This window comes from Salminus brasiliensis, chromosome 10 (assembly GCF_030463535.1).
Source record: "Salminus brasiliensis chromosome 10, fSalBra1.hap2, whole genome shotgun sequence".
Lineage (NCBI taxonomy): Eukaryota > Metazoa > Chordata > Actinopteri > Characiformes > Bryconidae > Salminus > Salminus brasiliensis.
Genome location: NC_132887.1, coordinates 11638770 through 11657414, shown reverse-complemented (window position 1 = coordinate 11657414; position 18645 = coordinate 11638770). Strand labels below are relative to the sequence as shown.

The following is an 18645-nucleotide window of genomic DNA, read 5'->3' as shown; positions in this document are numbered from 1 at the left end:
GCCAAGCTTGCTAAGAACACAAGAAACTGTGGAAGTCTCACTGCCCAAAAACACTAAAGCAACCTTGAACAATTATCTTACATCTATCGTCACTGTCATGCAAAAAAACCTGCCTACTTAAAATGGTAACTTTACAGGAGAAGGAAAAAAAAAACTTTTAATGAAAGTCAATGTTAAAAAGATTTTATTCTTAGCCATTTTGGGGTACTTCTACTGGTCCATTCAGAATGTAATGAACAACTGCCGTTCATATCATGTTCAAAAAGTCAAAACCGTACACTTGAAACTTTTCAGTTTTCAATGAAAGTCAATGTAAAAAGATTTTATTCCAGTCATTTTTGAACATTTCTATTAATCCATTTATTATGTAATACTGAAAAAATCAAGTCAAAATCTTCCAAAACATCCAACTCATATTCAAAATGGAAACTTTTCCATTTTTAAATGGAATTCAATGTAAAAAATATTTATTCCAGATCATTTTGGAGCATTTCTATTGGTCTGTTCATCATATAATTCTAAAACAAGTTAAAAAAAGAAAAAAACAGCCAAGTTCACATTATATTAAAAAGAAAAACAGGAGAAATTGAGATGTTTTCTGTATCTGTTTAAATTTACAGTTCACATTTTACCTCAGAACTGATGTAACAAACTACAACACTCGCAAAAACAATCAACTGAACTGAAACGTAAACCTAAATGAATGATTTCCACTTATTTTCTCAATCCACTACAACAGTGTTTCTTACATGCGCCTGGAGAGAAGGCCTGAATGCAGACAGTCAAGCAGAGCTATCTGTTGCGCCTCTGAAAGCAGAGAGGAAGTGAGTGTTTATCGTACACCAGCGCGAGTCCACAGATCATTCTAAGAGTGGTAAACAATACGAGGACGGCATATCTGATGGCCCCCAGTGGCCGCAGCACAGCACCCCATGGGACGCCCAACAATGAGCGTGGTTACAAGGAGGCAGGCTGCTTACAGCAGGCCTGGAAGAGTGAAATTTGAATACGTCGCCATTGCTATACTCTTAAAATTGAAGGATCCTCAATAGTTCTTGACTTGGATGTCTAGGTTTGGGAAAATCATCTTTAGCAGGTTTTAAAGCATTTCGTTCTTTAACCATTAAAAAGGATTCCTCACACTCATGCATCTCATTTGCAAAGGCAGTGCTTTAAATAACCATCTACTACAAAACTGGTTCTTCAAAGGAAAAGATCGGAACTGCACTTGTATTTGAAAGGGTGTGGGCCATGTATGTGCAGATCTGGAAGAGGAGATGGGCTTTTTAGGGAATGTTAAAGCTAAAATGGCAGAGAAGGAAAGAGAGAATAGAAGGAAAGAGAGGCCCTGAGGCGGGTTCATGGGCCCTTCTCATCAGCCCTGCCTGCCTCATTCTGGCCATGTCCAGAGAGGGCCCAGCACTGAATGAACATGTTTGCACACAGACCTACAGGGAGAGCACTTTCCCCCCTTCCTGTTTACAGCATGTCAGGCCAGCTCTCCCCTCACCCCACAAACCAAGCACTCCGAAATAACAAGCTCTAAAAATTTGATGCTACGCAGGTTGAAAATAAAGGGGAAGGATACTCCGTGGCATGGAATGCAGGTGGGGGATGCTGTTCGCTCTGTCAGGGAGAGAACGCTTTCTCTTGAAGCGGGAGCTGGTTCACGCTCTCCTGGCAGCAGGAAGTACAGTGAGCGGTGTCAGGTGTGTTAAACACGGGCAAACTACGGAAAAGAGGCCTGACAGACACCTCCTCCTGAACCACAGCATCATCCTCTCTTATTGTGTGCCCACAATTAATAGTCCCGATTCAAACCTGGAAAAACATACTGAATAATATATCCCTGTCAGAACGCCTTATCACTCTACATCACAGAGACCAGACATACGGCACACGCTCTCCTGACAGCATGTGGCAAGAGCTTGAGACTTCTCTTCCCTCCACCTCTTCTAAATACATAATAACAAAATCTCCTGAAAAATAGGAAAATTTCCTGAAGCCAAATTATAACAATAATATAACTTTACATCTTTCTTTGGGGACATGCTTTTCTGGATACACCCTTCTAAAATAACCACATACACCTGGAAGTGTTTGATTACAGCCAGTGTAACCATCGGTGAAAGTGAAATTCTCCAAAATTTCTTCAACTTGGCTAATATCCTCCTGCACAGCAACTCTGCCAGTTTTAAGTCAGCAGGGTTAGTGTTAAATTAGAGACTGCTGTAAAAGTATTATATGATTATTTCATGGATCTTTAGGCATGTTTTATGTGACTAATCTAATGCAACTGACATATTAAACTGACACATCATAATTTTGCTTAATTTAGCCATCATTTGTAAAACAATCTGCATTACACACAACAAGCAAAAGTATTTTGTCTGGATGTAGGTTATGTAGTTAACTCCTGTAGTACTCTTTAGGGCAGATCCTTGTTGGCTTTCAATATCTGCTCTATATAAAATTACCACTCTAGGTATAGAAAACAAAAAGTTTAGTTTAGGAAAAACATTTGAAAATGTGAATATTTTTACCACAATCTTATAGTGATGAAGATATTCGACAGACAGGTGGAACTGAATCTGTTTCATTATGGATACAGCTACACAGGCATATACTACAATACAACACCAGCAGTGACCTACACACTCACTACTGATAGAAAAGTCTTTCCTGATTACTATATATGTGTATGGTATGTATATTGTAGCAGACAGTGGAAGAGCATAGCAGTATGCAGCTCCTTATAAGCTCCTAATATATACAGTTAAGGCACCCCTGGTCAAATGACACCTAAGGGGAAAAAGTGAATATAAATCTGAATATATATATATATGTGTGTGTGTGTGTGTGTGTGTGTATATATATATATAGATAGATAGATAGATAGATATAAATATATCCAGAAAAAAAATAAAGAAAAAGAAAAATACTAATTTTTCTTAATTATAGACAATTGTTAATTTTCCTTAACACTTAGCGTTGTATTTCATAAACCATGGACAACATTTCCCCTAAGTCCTGAATACAAATATTGATATTTAAAGCATTTATTTGCAAAAATGACAACTGCTCAAAAACAACTGCTCAAATAATGCAAAGAAGTTATTATTGAAATTTAAACAGTACAGTACTAATATTTGAACTTTGAGAGCGTTCAAAAATCACTGTAGTGAAATAATCTTGACTGCCAATCACAGCTTTCATGTCTTAGCAGGCCCTCCACTAGTCTTTCACATTGCTGTTGGTGAATTTATGCCATTCATAGCAAATTCAGGTGCAAATTTAAGAAAAAAAACATTGTCTCAATTTTTTCCAGGGCTGTTTGTGTGTGTGTGTGTGTGTGTGTGAGAGAGAGAGAGAGATAAAACATGATAAACACTAGCACTTATATCACATGTCCAGTACATCTACTAGATAAATATCAATATATATATATATTTTAATGAGACAGACTGACATTTTGCATATTAAAACAGTAGATTTGAACAAGTAGATTCTGATCATATGCCCATAGTATTATACAGTAATCCAGAAGGCCAGAAATAAGTGTTGCAGTCTAAAATGTTCAAATTTAATGTGGATTAAAATTACCTTCACAAGCTTCAGTAGATGGTACAGGTCTTCTACCTCATCCCCTTCTTTCTGGCTGTATTCTCTCCCAGTGTCCAGACTAGAGCCCTCTATGGTCCTCCTGTACAGTGGGAGACCCATGGCCTCTGCATACAGGTCAATGGCCTGATGACCCACGGTTTGGTACATATAGCTGTCAATTTCATCTGGGATATACAGAAGGAGGAAAAAGGAGTTAGTCTTCTTCTGCCATGCCAGATCTGGAACGGAGACGGGGCCATTGCTAAGGGAGAATGTCAGGACTGTGCACTTACCAGCTTTAGCTGGCCGAAGGTTGGCAAGTGCTACTACTGTGTGTCCTGCAGCAACACACTGCATCATGTTGTAACAGCTGTCTTTACCACCACTGCAGCACAAGAGACAGGAGGAGGTAAATGGGTAAAGCTGAAATTGTGGTGAAATGTAAGAGGAAAAGTTTAGGCTATGTTTAGTCTGAGATTGATGGTTAAGCTGGGTTACCACCAGCACAACCAGCTTAATCATGCTGTTCCACTAATGTTTCCGGCTTAACCATCAAACTCAAATGAGGTTATCCTGGTCATGTTGGTTCAGCTAAACCATCAGACCCAAACGACAGCATACACTATACTGGTCAGCAGGCAGGTCAACCAGCTATTAACATCTGATACCAGCTAAAAGCAAATGCTGGTCTTCAGCTGGACTTTTCAGTAGGCTTGCCTCATGTTATGGGCTGTATACCGGACATTAGACAAGGCACTGGACACGAGGGAGTAGATATAGATGTGAAATCAGTTATTTGTGCCTCCAGTGAAACTCAGGCAGGATTCTCCTTCGACGTTTCTCTTCCATCTTAAAGGATCATTGGTTCAGATCTCTCTGCACAGACGATATAATGAAAGTGCTGCACTATTTAGGTGGAGGGAAACTAGGGACAAGCATTACACTTCATGCAGCTGCAGCAGCTGAGGTCCGTTCAGAAAAGCTCTGCACTGGATACACAGATTAAATCTGTTAGCCTCTAAAGTCCAAACACTGCGCTGAAATGAGCCGCAAATCAACACACACAGAGGATAGACAACAAAAGCAGCACCTCGTTACCTTATTAACGCAACAACTTTCATTTTCTTTATTCAAAAATCACACAGAAACACGCAAAGATCTGTAAATGTGCTGCAGCCGCTCTCCCCAGTCTGTAAACACGAGCAAACACATGTGGACGCGCTCTTCCGCGAGAGTCAAGGACCCCAGGCAGGGGTGTCCTGAGAGCTGCCTGCACACAAAACGGCAAGCCGTCTGTCGCTCGAAGCGGAGCAAGACTTCTGTCATCAGACATATACCATCTCAGATTTTCACTTTATACGTGCATAACTTGTATTTGTGTCATATTGAAAGTAATAATAATAACTAGTACTACTGATACTACTAATACTATTGTTAATTAAAATATATATTTATTTATATAATATTGAAATATATAAGAATAAAGTTTTTTTTTATAATGTCATGTTTATATCTCTCTCTCTCTCTCTCTCTCTATATATATATATATATATATATATATATATATGAAATTTATTTTTATAAATTGTGTTAAAAATAGAGGATGTGATGTGTGATGATGCAGGTAAAATATAAAATATTAAAAATATTAAAAATATTATTAGAGCCCACGTTATGTAAAAAAAGCCCATACTGTTTATACAACTAAACACCAGAAATATATTTACATTTTGTCGTTGACATGCAAACCCTTGTATTTCCAAAATGTCATTTTTATAAGAGAAGAAAAAAAGGTTCAATGGAAGTAAATATTTTATATAGTATAATGAACAACAGTTTCAAATGAGGTCAAACTATTAAAAAACGCACAAGGTGGAGGCACAAGGTTTTTACATGACAGTGAAGAGCTCCACCTATTCAGCATACAGCAGTTTATCCCCACCTATTCACACTGGGGTTAAATGGGGCGCTTCTGTCAAGACCTCTTTTTAAGGCACAATACGGGACAGTCAATCAGAAAATGGATCAGTCCTAAAAGCACACCACAAAATTTTAATTGTTTCATTATGCTTTATATTATTACTTTATTTATTATTATTACTTTATATATTTCATAAATGATAAAAGACCACAACAAAAATAAATGGCATTAAAGGGTCCTCAGGGGGAAAATAAATATGAGAAAAGGGTATTACATGATATGTTTTTTTAAGTTACTGTACAATACGTGTTATAGTTTATCTAACACTTTTCTTCTACATTTATTTAAGATATTCTAGTTTTGAATATGATATAAAAATGATGTAACATTAAATATATTGTGTGCTTAAACCACAATTACCAATGGGTTCACTAGTTAATTCCTTTGAAGAATCCAAAGTAACAAACAATCAAACAGTGGCGTGAATGTTATTTCTCATTATAAGCGATAAAACAGTCTAATAGCCTCCTTTGTAGGAAGATGCTAAGAGGCTGTAATCAGTGTATGAAGTGTCATTCAGGTATGGCATGTGCAGCCTGTGAGCAGCAGAAGTCTATCCAGTGGTATTCACGCAGGTAGTGTTTTCCTCGGAGGGAGCGCTGTGGCTGAGAGGAAAGCCTTTGATGCTCCTTTTGCTCTCAGTTGTTGTGCCAGAGCAGAATAATTGCATCGCCTTCGTGTGCTTTCCTCACCTCGTGCCCCTAAGCAGGCCAAAGGCAACTGATTTTGTCTGAATGTACAAAATTGAAAAAGACATCTTCTCAGCCCTCTGCTTTTTCAAATGTTCCCTGCTCTTGGTAGTTTATGTACTTATTTATTTATTGGGTGCCCTTTGAAAATCCACCAGCACCCTGCAATGAGGATGAGCAGAGTTTATCAATAAAGGGAATCCACACAACAGCCAGAGTCCTCAATTCTTTGTCTGTGGTGTGCATAAATCCTTCAGTATGAAGCAGATGTTAAAAAAAAGATTTTTTATTGTTTATTTACTTATTCCTAACGATCAGGCTGTATTAGGCCATTTCTTTTAAAAGCCATTGCCTTTGTTTATTTGTATTACCCAACCACCTGATCTTTAAGTCCTGTACAGTGAAGCCTGACCTTCTGTTCGTTTTTTTTTTTTTTTCTTTCTTGCTTCGGCTATTCACATTAATTCTCATCACTGAAACTCTGACTACGCTCCAAATCTCCACATTTAACATTATTATTTTATAAATCACGCTCCTCTAATAAAGAATTCTGTTGTTTGTTTTTATTTGCGGCACTATCCCGGCGATTTAAAAGAGAGTGCTACATCCTTTTATAGACGGGTAGGGGAATAAAAACTCTTGATGGATAGTGCGTCTGAGGCACAGGCAATGAAGTGAATATGAGAGGCATAAATATGGAAGCAAGGCACAGGAAATCAAACGGCACCCTTGGCCTTTCCTTAAAGGAGCATGTGCATACGACAGCTGATTTACACAGATACACAAACTAATTTTTGTCGCACAAGGACACGAAAAACTTTGGGTTTAATGACGAAGTAAAGCCTGAAATCATGTTGAACAGCGGGACAGGCCGGCCAAGGCTGAACACGGAGACGAGAAAGAGTCGTCACACCCTGGCCTTCTGTTTATCTTCCTTTTAGGGGACAAGCAATACAGATTCTCTTAAAAGTGACACTGTGTGACAAAGTGTTCTGTGTTGTTTCTGGGGAGATTTCATATTAATTGATGATGATGAAGTGCGATCCCATTAACTGATAATGGTGTGAACAAGCAAGATATTCAGTTAGACATGTGTATGTAAACATTTACTAAGTATCAAACCGGCTTTTGAATTTAAGCTCTGAAAGGTCTTATGCAAAGCCGGTATTCAGGCCTCTGTGAGTTTGTCTCATAAGCGCTCAGTATTACTTCCATATTAGGAATCCGGTGAAATATTAATGGATTAACATTGGCGTTGCAACAGAGCACAGAATGCTGAACTTGCTTCGCTCAACTAAACTCTCAGAGGAATGCAGTTTCCCCCTGAAATTACAATATGATTTAGTCATAACTCCTGGAAGCACATTTACATCATTTGACAACTATTTCCCCTCCAGTAAGAGAGCATTTGAAGCCCTGCTTAAACCTGAGCTCTGCTGGGCCTCAAAACCTCGGCCGAATCCAGCTTCTGACTTTCTGCAGAGCACAATTTTCTATCCAATTTTTCATGTGGCCGCTAATGCTGAGCAGACGTGGATGGTCATCAGCGGACCGTTCAGACGCGTATTATTGCGGAATTACTGGGCCTGATGGTGACCTGGTGACCTCAGCTCCTGCTCTGCAAACACCAGCAGAGTGTGTATACAGCAGGCAGTGATGGATTTAACTGTACATTATGCTCAACAGTCCATGCACACTAAATACCAGATCCTTCCCCAGACCACTTAATGACAGCAAGTACTTTAGGGGAAGTTCGAGAATTTGCTCGGAACAATTGCTTGTGTTTTGATTGGGCGTTTACTGGACATCGCCAAGGGAGACTCGAAAGAGTCTGACGTTCCTCCCATGGCTCATGATGCAAGGTTTGTAATGGCCATAAATATGTTATAGAGCCTATGGGCCCTGCAACTTCACTTGTGTACTTGAAGCAACAAGGAGATTTAGCAATATTTCCAGTCTAGATGTGCAACTCTGAAACCTTTGACACCCTCATATTTGTTCTTGTATGCAGTGTTGTTGTTGATGGTGTTGCTCGGATACAATGTTTGACTGTCAAGTAGTAAATGGGATGCAGCCTGCACAAGCTGGCAATGTCCACCGAGGAGCCTGATTCACACTGCCTTGCACATTTCTACTGTACGTGTTTACTCTGCGCTCAGGGATAGCACTTTATTTGTGATGTCAACATTTATTACGGGGAGTTTGAGTGAAAGCACTGTGTACTTTAGTCTTGTTAGCTTGTTAGGAACCTGGCTTGGGCCTGCTCTATTCTTAAAAAGGCCAAATTCAACAGAATATAACATAGAATTGAATTCTGGGGTTTGTTACCAAACCTATCATTTAATATCTGTTACTATTATGCTGGTTACTTAATGCAGCTGATATCTGAAAACACTGAAAGTCTACGGTGATAATTAAATTAAATGGCTGTAAAATTCGACCATCTCCCCTAGAGGCCAGTGTTTGGTGCCAGGATCCCCATAACTATGCCTTTCTATGTCTTCACCACATCAAAAGTCCTTTGTGAACAATTCCAGCAGGAATCTTGACACACATTTTTACAGGCAATTAACTTCTATAGTGAGTAGCCTAAATGGATTAGTGGGGCCATTAATGTCTTAAGCTAACAGAACCTTGATTAGAAATCGGAGGAAACATGTAAACAATGAAACTTTGTCTTTGGATCAAATTGCGCTTCATCTCAGCAGAGGGCCGCCACTGCGCTCAGGCAGCTGCTAATGACTGACAGCGCCGTGAGCTTTGCACGAAGCCCAGTGTTTTGACTTGAAATTTCACATGAAATGTTGCACCTCTTTGAAATTGTCTCCTCCTAATGTTTATCACACATTTGTCCCTCATTTTTACTCCGAACAGATCTAAACACTTGCATGATTTTTTATTAGTGGACCCGAATCCACCGTATTTATAATTAACAAGTCCACAGACAATAAGCTACACGATCAAAGAGGCCACAGAGCTTTCATCATTCAAAAAAAGTGGGCAGCCTCTCAAATTACTATTCTGAGTAAATGTGATTTGCCAGATATTGTCTTGATTTGAAAGTGTTTTGTTTTCCTCTCAAAATCCCAGAATCAAATTACAGCGTTCTTTCCCCCCTCTGTGAAGTCACAGCCAAAGGGATGTGGTCCATTAACGTACAAGATCTCTTAATTCTCAAGCAGCTCGAGAAAAACACACACGCTCAGGGCCTACCATCACCTGACCCAGCTGCCAAACACAATTTCTCTTGCAGAGCTTGAATGTTTCACAGAGACGCACTCCTGTATTTAATCCAAGCCTTATCTTAATCACTGGTGGGAGTCTGGAAAGCAAAACAAGCTGCCTTGATTTCTTCTTGCACTCAAGTCTTTGCCCACTAGTAGAGAAGCCAGAACAATGAAATCTGAAGCATTTAAGCACTGCACTTTTTAGTCTTATTGGGTGTGCAACTGGTCTGGTCAACTTTGTAAACCTTGTATCTCCAAAATGGTAAGCTCACAGTAGAATACAAAAGTGTTTTAGGGTTTACTGTATGGACAAAAGTCTTGGGACACCTGCTCAAGCATTGTTTCTTCCAATTTAAGGGTATGCTGGAGCAACCGTGGGAAGGCTTTCTACTAAATTCAGTCACAAGAGTGGTCAGGATGTTGGATGATCATCCCACCTCATCCTAAACTTCCTAAAGCTTCATAGCTCAACACACCCCTCTAGCCTATGTGGTGCATTAGTCATGGTGCCGACAGGTTAAGTTAATTCCTATTTTATTAGCAATACTTCTCTACAGTGAGCTAAATGCACTCATTAGAAGGGTTGTCCACAAACATTTGGACATGTACTAAAAGTTAACATTTACACAATATGAAGGCCAGCTATTGTGTTTTAATTATGTTGAAAAAAGGAGGCTTTCGGACAGTAAGCTACATTTTGCTATGATACATATTTTTTTTGTTAACATTAGCTTCCTTGCTAGGTGAGACTCAGCAAGTAAGATTCATCAAAACAACACAATATACGTGCAGCAAACTATGGCCTTTTACATAATACACCATAATACACCCTTGTGGTTGTGTATTGTGGTTGCAAATGTGTTCTTTTTGTAGAAACAGTTGTGAGACTGGACAAGCTGGAGAAACTGGCAAAAAATCAACTTAGTGAGAAACTAGCACACAATTCAGCCTTTGTTCAAAAATACAAATGAATCAAACTGAACCATATACAGCATCACTGCAGCTTGAAAATCATTTTGATGATACACTGACTTGAAATAGGAAGAATGGCATCTCTGTCATTGCCACCCAAGGCCAGAACGCCGGCAACAGCTGTACAGCTGTTCGTTAGGGGGCGTTCTAATCGTCATATGTATTTACAACAGTGGTGTAAAAGTGAATTACACTCCACAACTGTAGGGGGAGCCTATATACATAATAAATGCCAATTTGCATATAATGCTGCTAAATTAAACTTTAGCTTTGTGATACAATGGGCTTCCAGTTAAAAAGCTATGCCAGGGGGCTCAAGATCAAGATATTTTGTGAAATTGTAACATTGCAAGAAATTAGCCGCCATGCTAATATTAGCAGGACTGCACAAGAAAATCAGTTTATTTCAAAAATCTTAAAAAAATATAAAAATATATATATTAAATTAATAACACACATGTATTTTTATCAGTTTAGGCTTAATGTAATCTTTGTCAAAGAACACATTTTGTGGCCAAAGCAAGGAAAGCTCAATCATATTTAACAGTCTTGCTGAAACTTGTGTTGCTGAAACTTAACTGGCTGCGCCTGCAACTGCTTACTTGTACTGAATGTGAAACCTGATGCAAATTTAATCATCTGTCCGTCTTTTTTTCTGTTATCTCGCAGTATTTCCTGTCAAACCAGTACATAGATGCCGGTGCACTCCAGCAACCAGTGGATCAGAAAGCGTTTTTCCATTTCTCTCCTTTGTCTACAAAGTAAAGTAGGGTGGTGTAATTAGGATGTCTGCAGTGTGATACACAAAGCCCGGACGGTTTAACTCTCGCCCGACAAACACAATTTTAATCGGGGAAATGGCTCGCAATCAGAATATTGGATCTGACATCGGAGGTAGCCACAGAGGCTATCCCCACACACCCTCTCTGAGCTTCAAAGCTCTTCCCGGGCCTGTTATGGGTTTCCCCCGTGATGAAGTGTGACACTCTGCAAACACAAAAGCCCCAGCCCTCTCATGGGCTGCTCTGCTTTTCTTGGAGCACCCCAACCAGCCTGATGCCAAGTAAGCTTGTCTGTTGTCAGAATGGCCCCCCTTCTTGTCCATGCGTGTGTGTGTCAGTGTTTGTGTGCATCTGGGTTGCCTTGGATGATGTAATCGGGCCCTCTAATCACTGGCCCCACCTGTTCTGCATTGGTCTGGGGAAGATTCAGAAGCTAATGCCCACTTCCACCCGCCGCTGACTCCATCTGTGGCCCGCAGCAACTAGCTCTAATGCAGTGCAGCTCCAACCAGACAAGCGCCTGTACCTCCCCCAAAACATGTCTAACCTATGATCCACCCAAAAATCACAATGAAATGGAGTCGAACTGGAGCTTGAGAGGGATTATGGTGCTGTAACGTCATTTTGTCCTGATCCCAACATAAATAAAGCACTCTGATGAAAAGCCTGCAATAGCTGTCAACACTCAATACCTCAGCATTACGCCGATCCACTGACACCCGCGATAATGTGACCGGCTGCTCGAGCGCTTTCGCCTCCAGCCAGGCAGCAATGAGACGTCACCTGCGTCCTGCACCAGGCCAGGCCTGCTCGTCAGCACAATACAGCTAGGCAGCAGCGCCATTTGTCTTGTGGTTTTGAGCCACGGCTATTTCTCCTCACGCCGTCCAATGTCAACACAGGCTCTATAAATATCTCGCACACTGCAGAAGTGGGCCTCCGCTGGGACAAGCACAGGCGAATGTGTGGAAGACACAGGAGAGGAGAAAAAGAGAGAAAAAGAGCGAGAGAGATTTCGCTCTTGATCTGTCTGGTGACTGACTTCTTCCACACATCTGGGCTCTGTCGTAGAAATGAGGACCAGCACACTTATAGGGGGCTTGGAAACCACCAAAGTCACATGGGAAACATTATTTCCTCCAATCAAAGTTATTATCCATCTGAATCACCACCACAAAAAGCTTTAAAGAGATGTCCTACAAAGCTCATCCTACCCCAGATACACTTTCACGAAAAAGGGCTTGACCTCGTAGAATTACCATTTTTTGTGTCTGTCATCATGGAAAGCTTATACTTTCCATCAGTCCAAACTGTTCTCAGAGCACTTACCTGAAGCCTGAACTGTAAGCCTGAGCTTACAATTACCTCTAACTGTATTGCTTTAGCTTTCTTACATTACCCCTTCATTATAACTCGGAATAAATGCATTATACAAGTCTCCAACGGCAGAGTGCAATTTAATGGCAAGGATATCCAAGCCTTTAAGTGCACCATAAAAGGGCAAAAAATATACACATAAAACACTAAACACAAAATATCTTCTGCATGTAGAACTGTTGCACACAGCACAAATCTTCTAGTTTCATAACGGCTTCAGAGCTGCTCTCTATATTTAATGGTGTAATAGTGCATAAAATATATGCCGTTTGGTTTTGTGACTGTTTGCTAAGTTAACCTTTGATGTTCTTGAAACCAAACATTACAGCACTGTCCTGGCCTTGAAAAACCTCGCCAGGCCCATATGTGAGAGCTAAAACAGACTTATATTTCCCCACTCCCCAATTGTCTTCATGTCCCATTCCGAATAGCAATTTTAGGCTATGTGCTTACCACAGCTGTCTTCTTTCTTATATGCCCTTTCTTTATAAACACCCACATATGCTTCTCTTTTTCAACAAAGAGTCTATTTTACTTCAAACAGATCTCAAACACAGCCATTAGCACTGAGGTGTTTTAACAAACTTTCACCAACAGAGTGAAGTAAAGTAGCTTACCCAATGCTTAAGGGCTCCACTAACCTTCTAAACTAAATATGGGAAATTTCTCAAATTCTAATGAGAATTAACAATTAACAGAAAAGGAAAAAAAGTTCCATTGCAAATCTTTCCATTACCTTATTTCCTCATGTGATTCATTCAAATTTGACATAATCAGATTGTGTACCAATGCTGTCAATACAAAATCTTGTCACTCCAAAATAGTTGCAGAAGGAAAATAATTCTCAACTTTTCAAGTAATAAAATGCTGGCTTTCCCACACTTCCTGGAAAATCTGGAAATGTAGAGAGTACGTTTCCAGTCATGGAAACTCCAGGAAAAGGATAAAACTGCTAACCTGTCCTGGATATACTAGTGAGATCCTGAAAATGTTAAGCTATTGAGCCACAAAGATTGCATTTTAGCAACTGATGCTCTATTTTTAGGCTTCTGGACAGATATCATCTTGTCTTAGAAATGGATACATACACTGATCAGCCATAACATTATCACCACTGGCAGGTGACGTGAAAAACATGATCTTCATCTTCAAACAGTGGCATCGGTCAAAGGGTGGAATATTAGGCAGACGCTGAACAGTCAGTTCTTGAAGGTGATGTGTAAAAAGCAGGAAAAAGGATCTGAGCCACTCTGACAAGGGCCAAATTATGATGGCTAGACGACTGGGTTAGAATATCTCCAACATCAGGCAGGTTGTGAAGGTTTTTTGGGTATATTTCTTGTATCTAACACATAAATGACTGAATTTGTAATTCATGTGTTAGCATCGTATAATCCGCATGCAAAAATCCCACTTGTCTCAAACCACACCAAGGAAGCCATTGTATAGATGTACTGTAGTATGGCAAATAATGTTGGAATCCACATAATCAATTCTGTTTGAAATGAACTCAATGGAGTTTGATGCGAGTGTGTGCCGACTTCGGCATTCAGTTAGCACTATGCTAATGAATAGCTATAGCCATAGTCCTGGCATGTAAGATGATATACAGTCACAAAACCATGAACGCAGTTTAGCACAGCTGTTACACATCAACCTTTAACGCAGAAACCCTGTAATTCGCTTTAAAGTGGGTAATACTAGCTTCCACTAAGTGAGAAGGGCCGTGCTAACGACACGTTACCGATGTTGGATGAGCCCGTCAGTCGGGCTGTGCTAATGTTGTGGCAGTGATGTTGGATGAGGCCTGTAGCTGATTCAAGTACACAAAACTTCATTAAGCTGCAGTGGACTAAAGTGTACTTGTCGTCAACGATTAGTGCACTTGAAGAGTGCTAAAACTATTCTTGTACTTCTTAATTACGATCTCTGCCATTTTCTGTACTAAAAATATTAATACCCAGGACCTTGCAGAACAGAGGTTACACAAATATGGAGACAATCAGCGGATCCCTACGTTATCAAGCCATCCCACTGAACAGTTCTGTGGTCCAGTTACAGTTAGGGTCAGTATGGAAAAGCCACCGGTTAACAGTTACCATTTATACTCAGAACCATTTGGCCCTGAGGTGGAAAAGAGGCCATTGATGCAATCCATGGAGGCCACACCTCACAACTTACAGGACTTTCAGGATCGGTTGCTAACGGCCTGGTTCCTGATACCACAGGTCTTTGCCTCGAATGCTCAGATCTGTTCTGGTAGCACAAGAGGGACCTAATCTAGCATTAGGCAGGCAGTGTTGTAGCTGATCTGTGTATGTCACTACTCATTATATAGTGTTGCCATAGATGAATAGGACATTAACTGAGGTTTATTAATAGTCAGTTAAACTGTGTTATCAACTTTTTGTTGATCAGTAAGCTATATTATATGTATAATATATATAACGCCATGCTCTATGTCAATTGTAAGTTGTAACTTGACTTCCTTTCTACATAGCTATTTTTTAATGCTCTGACCTATCTTCAAGGGCAGTTCTGAAACTTATGAACCTCACATTTGTAAAACACAAAAGATTTTCAGAGGTATTTGCATCTATTGGAAAAGATTTGCATGTGTGTGAAACCGCTGTATACTAATAGATAGTAACACAGCATGTAAGTATGTTGTCATATATGAACGTCATGGGAAATGTTCTGGTAAAGTAGAGGTGTGCTGTGTGGGGAGCTGTCATTTTCAAATGATGTAAAACCAAGTCTAGAGGGCTCCTGTTTACAGTCCTCCTTTGTTTTAGTCATGGCCACTGTGGCCACAGTACTGAAAGGGTTAGCCATTTTAAAGCAGCGGTGATTGTTTGGTGAAAGATGGCCTCCGATCATTTCAAACAGCACTGAACCTGTGACTAACTGTTAATAAAAAACAAAAGCCAAGGTCTTGTCTGCGAATCCTCTTGACGCGTTCATCTCCCCATTCCAGATGAGAAACTGTATACGATTCAAGATATGACCTCAAGTTTACAGCCTGGACCTGTTGCTCCTGAGCGATTGATTGTCACTGAGCGAAAACAGCCCAGGCCCCGGCTCAGCACTGTCTCAGCAAGAAGCTAACGAGTTTCTATCAGCCGCTCTGCCATGAACAGCACATCAGCGCCTCCTCGCTCCCTCTGCGTTTTTTTTTATTGGTGAATTCCATACACAGGCCCAATCTTCCTTGTGGCAGGAGTTCTGTGATTAAAGTGTATAAAAAAGCAGGCAGCTCCACTAAAGCGACGTGATTTACTGAGCTGTCACCCCGGTACAGGCGGGGCAAGAAGTTCAGGCCCCAGCAGGAGAGGCCTAATGAAAATGAAACGAGGAGCAAGACTGCAACCTGTGGGGAGGTCCAGGGTCCAGGATGGTGGAGGTGGGTTTATTTTTTGTGTTCCTGTGTGTGTGTGTAAAAGGTGGCTCTGGCCAGTAAGTCACCTCTCCATGACCTGCTGAAACCTTGACCCTGTCATTTCCTGTCAAGCAGGATTCATCTGGCTTCTAAAAGCAGGCCTGATATCTTAAGTATAGGATGGCTATAAATGACATATCCTGGTAGACTTTCCTTTGCCTCATATTTATTAATGCCCCCTTCACACACACACATATACACACACCCTAAGTTCTCTCTCTTTCTCTCACCCAAACACACAAATTCACATGCTCACACCGTCACCACCACACCCTATCCTTTCCTCACCATTAGCCTTTGGCTACCCTCTCTTATTCAGAGTTCACGGTCAGGCCAAGTGGATATGTGCCCGAAGAGAGCATTCGGGACAAGCGCATGAGACCAAGGACCTCTGATGTTCTCAAGAGCGTCCAAGAGGGGAGGATCCAGACTTTTGTTTATGCAAACTTACGAGAGAAGGGGGGTTGGGGGGCAATCAGACATAGATACAGATGTCCCGTGTTCAAGCTGCACTGTTATTTCTGACATGAAGGCCAAAGGTCAGGCTGTGAAGGAGCACAGCTGGAGAGGAGAGAAAAGAAAGGAAAAGAACGAAGGAGAGAAAGCAAAGACAGATAGGAAAAGAGGAAAAATGGAGTGAGATTGAGTGAGAGAAAGAGAGAGGGAGACAGAGTAGGTGGGACGAGCGTGGCCCGGTGCATAAAAGAGGTCTCCATCCCACATCCATAATAGGAATGGCTTCCATTGCAACTAAAGGACCTCTTCCTCCTGGCTCTAGCTGGGAATGTGGTGGTTTACAGAAAGTCCCCACTCCAGCGGCGGTGGGAGGTGGGGGATGCGTGCTGCTTGGCCAGGCCAGATGCGCTCCAGACAGGCCGCCATGCTCCACGCCGGCCTCCTGAGGGAAGAGCTGTTGGCCTGGACATAGCTGATTCAAAAGCTCAGTATCCGCCACATCCTGCTGCAGGACAGAGTCGGCACGCACAGGGAACCTTCTCACTCGTGCCCTTCATAGCAACCAGACTGCTGAGGAGCTTTCACCACACACATGCATGCCAAACTCTCACCCCGCCATGCCACCCTTTGTGTTTGTCCAGCCCTTCGATGCTCTGTTTCCCATCAGCACTTCTCACCCCTTCCCTTTCCACTCATCTCCAGAGGCCTAGCATGCTACGCTGCCAAAGTCTGTAATGATAACAGTTCCCCACGCTGGATTATGACAACTTTAAACATACAAAGCGCATGAAGACAAAGGAAAGCATTAAAGGAAAGTATGATTGAGTCCTACAGCAAGTCCCGCACACTAATGCAGCCCGCTTAACCCCTCCGCGGCTCTCGTTTTTCACCCTAAATAACCCGCTAAATTTTTACTGCTTAGCGTCCTCCGCTTGCGCTAGGCTGCTATTTCATATTCATGTTTGCTGCGGCCTTGATATACGAGCTAGGACTATGATGTCAGCGAAAAACACTTTCAATAATTGCTATGAGAAATATCCTCAACCTTCTAACACCTTTCTGCGTCCGGCACTACACCCCACCCCCACCCCCCTCCCATCCTCTGAAACTTCATCTATCAGCTCAGGCACAACACTTTAAGTGATCCGAGTGATGTATGGCTCCCTGCCATCCTTGTGTTCCACTCCTAACTATTTACATTCTATCAAGTGAGCGGGCCACCAGCTCCTTGTGCATGAGATTACCATAAATAAAAAAAAGCCCATGAGCTAAGCAGCTCAGAGTTTTAAATGATGAAGCTGAAGATGGTTTTAATTTAATGAGAAAAAAATGTTTGCCACAAATATATATTTGTCAATATATTTTTTTATATTGTTTTTGAGTACGCACTTCAGTTTTTAGTTCTTTACAGTCGCATGTCTCGTTTACAGTATGACTGATTATAAAAAATCTGTTTTTTCAAGATTTCTAAATAATTTAGTCAGTGAAACGTAAGCAAGGTTATCCATATGATTATTTACAGTAGTGGTGTAAAATCTGTGTTTGTCCCCAACAAGAATTTAGCTTTTTTTCTATCAAAATGATCAGTAAATCTACATGTGTCTTCTGAGTTTTTGTACCAACTTTAATAGATTACAAATTTAATATGTTTTTCATTACATTTATTTTTTAATTAATTTATTTTTAAATAATAATTTGAGCAGCATATCTAGTACTAGCTTTCAGTGAGTACACAAAGAAGGCCAGGGAGGTTTTCTAAATTTTCTCCTCAAATCCCACTATCTATTTAGGACTCCTCCTATCACATGAAGCCACCAGCACTGGGAGGAAGAAAGCTACCACACAGGACATGTGAAGCCAGCAGCCACAATTTTTCGAACTGCAACTAATACAATGCTATTGGACTGCTGAACATGTTTGGAGGGGACAGCAGTAGGAGGAGTGGCCCACCCCTTTCAGAAGGTTTCTCTACACCATACCACACATTTCACATCAACACACTCTGAATAATTTCTACAAGATTTATACAGATTAATTTAAAGAAAATGGCAGAATTCCCCTTTCAGTCCAGTCTTTAAAAGACTATGAAAATGTTCTGCATCAATCTATAGCATCAGTC

General features: G+C 40.8%; 1 protein-coding gene across 5 annotated transcripts in view; it reads right to left on the bottom strand.

Annotated features, from left to right (window-relative positions):
• dph6 (diphthamine biosynthesis 6) overlaps positions 1-4820 on the bottom strand; it is a 73379-nt gene extending 68559 nt beyond the window's left edge. For all 5 annotated transcript variants that reach the window (XR_011980518.1, XR_011980519.1, XM_072689220.1 and 2 more), the window contains exons 1-3: positions 4702-4820; positions 3897-3988; positions 3604-3788 (exon numbers count right to left, since the gene is read on the bottom strand). Coding sequence is in view for 3 of the 5 variants with exons in the window: in XM_072689220.1 (XP_072545321.1) it covers positions 3604-3788; positions 3897-3988; positions 4702-4724 (300 nt within the window). In the remaining 2 variants the exon portion in view is untranslated. The remainder of the gene's footprint in view (positions 1-3603; positions 3789-3896; positions 3989-4701) is intronic.
• Between the last annotated feature and the right edge of the window lie 13825 nt (positions 4821-18645).